General features: G+C 35.9%; 1 protein-coding gene across 1 annotated transcript in view; it reads right to left on the bottom strand.

Moving 5' to 3' along the window:
• The window catches only part of LOC104542738 (structural maintenance of chromosomes protein 5-like), a gene marked incomplete at both ends in the record, with an annotated part of 14964 nt that extends 13903 nt beyond the window's left edge, over positions 1–1061 (bottom strand). Inside the window, one exon of the mRNA XM_010187148.1 lies at positions 920–1061. Coding sequence (XP_010185450.1) covers positions 920–1061 — 142 coding nt within the window. The remainder of the gene's footprint in view (positions 1–919) is intronic.
• Positions 1062–2103: the final 1042 nt, after the last annotated feature.

Below are 2103 nucleotides of genomic sequence, written 5' to 3' on the forward strand. Positions count from 1 at the left end.
ATAGTGTATTAAAATGTCATCTCTTACAAAAATACATATTTGTAAAACACAGTTCCTGTAATGGGTTATTTTATTGAAAAATTATAATTAAAACCTAAAATTTCTTTTGGCTGGCTACTAACTAAAAGTAAAGGAAAACAATAGCCTCTTCCTCATCAACTAGCAGCATTAGAACTTCCTCCAAGGGTTAATAATTTCTGACCAATTTCAACCTCCAAAACTGAAAAACTATAATCACCAGATCCACAGAGAGAAAGAAGTTCTCATGAATTTGGGGAACAAAGGCAATGCAAATGGAAGAAATTGCCAACCAGAATATCCAAGAAAGCAAGAGCAAAACTTCAAAATTTGACAAAACAAACTTCCCACTATAATGTTGACACATGATCTCTTGGGACCAAACAATGAAAATAATAAAGGAACAACCCAAAACAATCCAGCTTCCATTTAAATCAAAGATCAGTGGCTCCATGCTTCTAGACAAATGGTCTGACACATCAAGGACATGTTATTTCTACAGATTCTATATACTTGAAAATTTGCATTAGACTTTTAAAAAATTATTTCTCTTTTAGTCAGTATTTCCAATCAAAAGTTATTTATGCATTAGGTGGCATTTTCCTACCCCACTGTGGAGGCTTAGACATCTTCAAATAAACCCTCTAGCCTACTCAGGTTCTACTACAATTCAGGGACTTCCATTTCACAATTCAGCCATGTCAACAAGTAGTTAACTAAGACAAAACCCCTTTGGTTTTGGCCTTTGTCTCCAGACAAGGTTATTCTACAATGTGGACACCTTACCTTTTATAAAAATAAAGCAAATCAAGGATGACAGTCTTTATTTCCCCTCCTGTGCTGGACAGGGCTCTTAAGGAAATTCAGATTAAACATGAAGATTACAGAAGTTCATAGTTACCTTATCAGCTCGCCCTATGAAAGAAGGTTTTCCAGCCAGTCCCAGGCAGATGGCACAAACAATGCTTGACTTTCCTGTTCCATTAGCACCTACAATCATATTCAAATAGGGTCCTGGGTGTACTTCACAGGCATCATATGTTCTGGAAAGCACAATAATTTTTTCAACCTTATAAATACTGCGTCACCTTAAAAAAAAATTACTTGGTTAAAACCACTCTGTGATTGTATTAAATATGACAAATAATTTATTCAATCTAGAGTCAAGCCTCATATACTGTTTTGTTAGAAAATCTCTGACTGAAAACTAACATTACAATAAAACACTGTGGAATACATTCCTACCAGCCAGAGTACTTACAACTTTCTTCAAAACAGATACCTATAATAAATGAAATCCATCCACATAATAACAATTTCTATTGACTTTACTAAGACATCACTTTATTTTACATACTTTCTAAAAACGCAGAAAGAAAACGGAGAGAATTTTACTTTAACTAAATTCCATTTACTTTCCACTCCATTTAATTCCAGCTGCCTGCTGCACCACCATCACAGAAGGAGATTCCACTCATCTAACCTGTACAACGTACTCAGGTCTTAAGCTCTGCAAGAAGTCTGTGGAGCTCCGTATTGATATATCATGCAGTAGCATTCCTTAGTTACAAGCACCTAAAACATTAGTTTGCCATCAGCGATATTTTAAAAAATTGTATTACAAATCTTGCATCATGTGGACCTAGCATGCCTACTGCAATAGCCACTACAGGAAGAGCTCAAGCCCTAGCATGCAAATTCAACAAAAACCATTAACGTTGGTATGATCAGTAACATCCCAAATTTATAATGAACTCCATGATCTGATGTTCTGTTCCCACACTGTTACCAAACACACAAAGAGGAACTGAGACACTAACATCAGAAAAGAAACAGAAAGGAGTTAATGATAAGCCAATAACATAATCCATGTACTCCTGAGGCTTGAACTACTATGTTTGAAGATTCACTTGACATCTGCAGCATAACCCATGAACTACACTACTCAGAAGTGTTTTCAAGGCTGACATAGAGCTATAAGCATACCAGCCATAAGAAAATGGCCTGAAAACTTCTACTACTAACTACAATAGCTCCAAACAGAGCAGTATTCCCAATATATAGAAGCTGCAGAAAGCACGTGCA

Source organism: Mesitornis unicolor, unplaced genomic scaffold (assembly GCF_000695765.1).
Source record: "Mesitornis unicolor isolate BGI_N332 unplaced genomic scaffold, ASM69576v1 scaffold48996, whole genome shotgun sequence".
NCBI lineage: Eukaryota > Metazoa > Chordata > Aves > Mesitornithiformes > Mesitornithidae > Mesitornis > Mesitornis unicolor.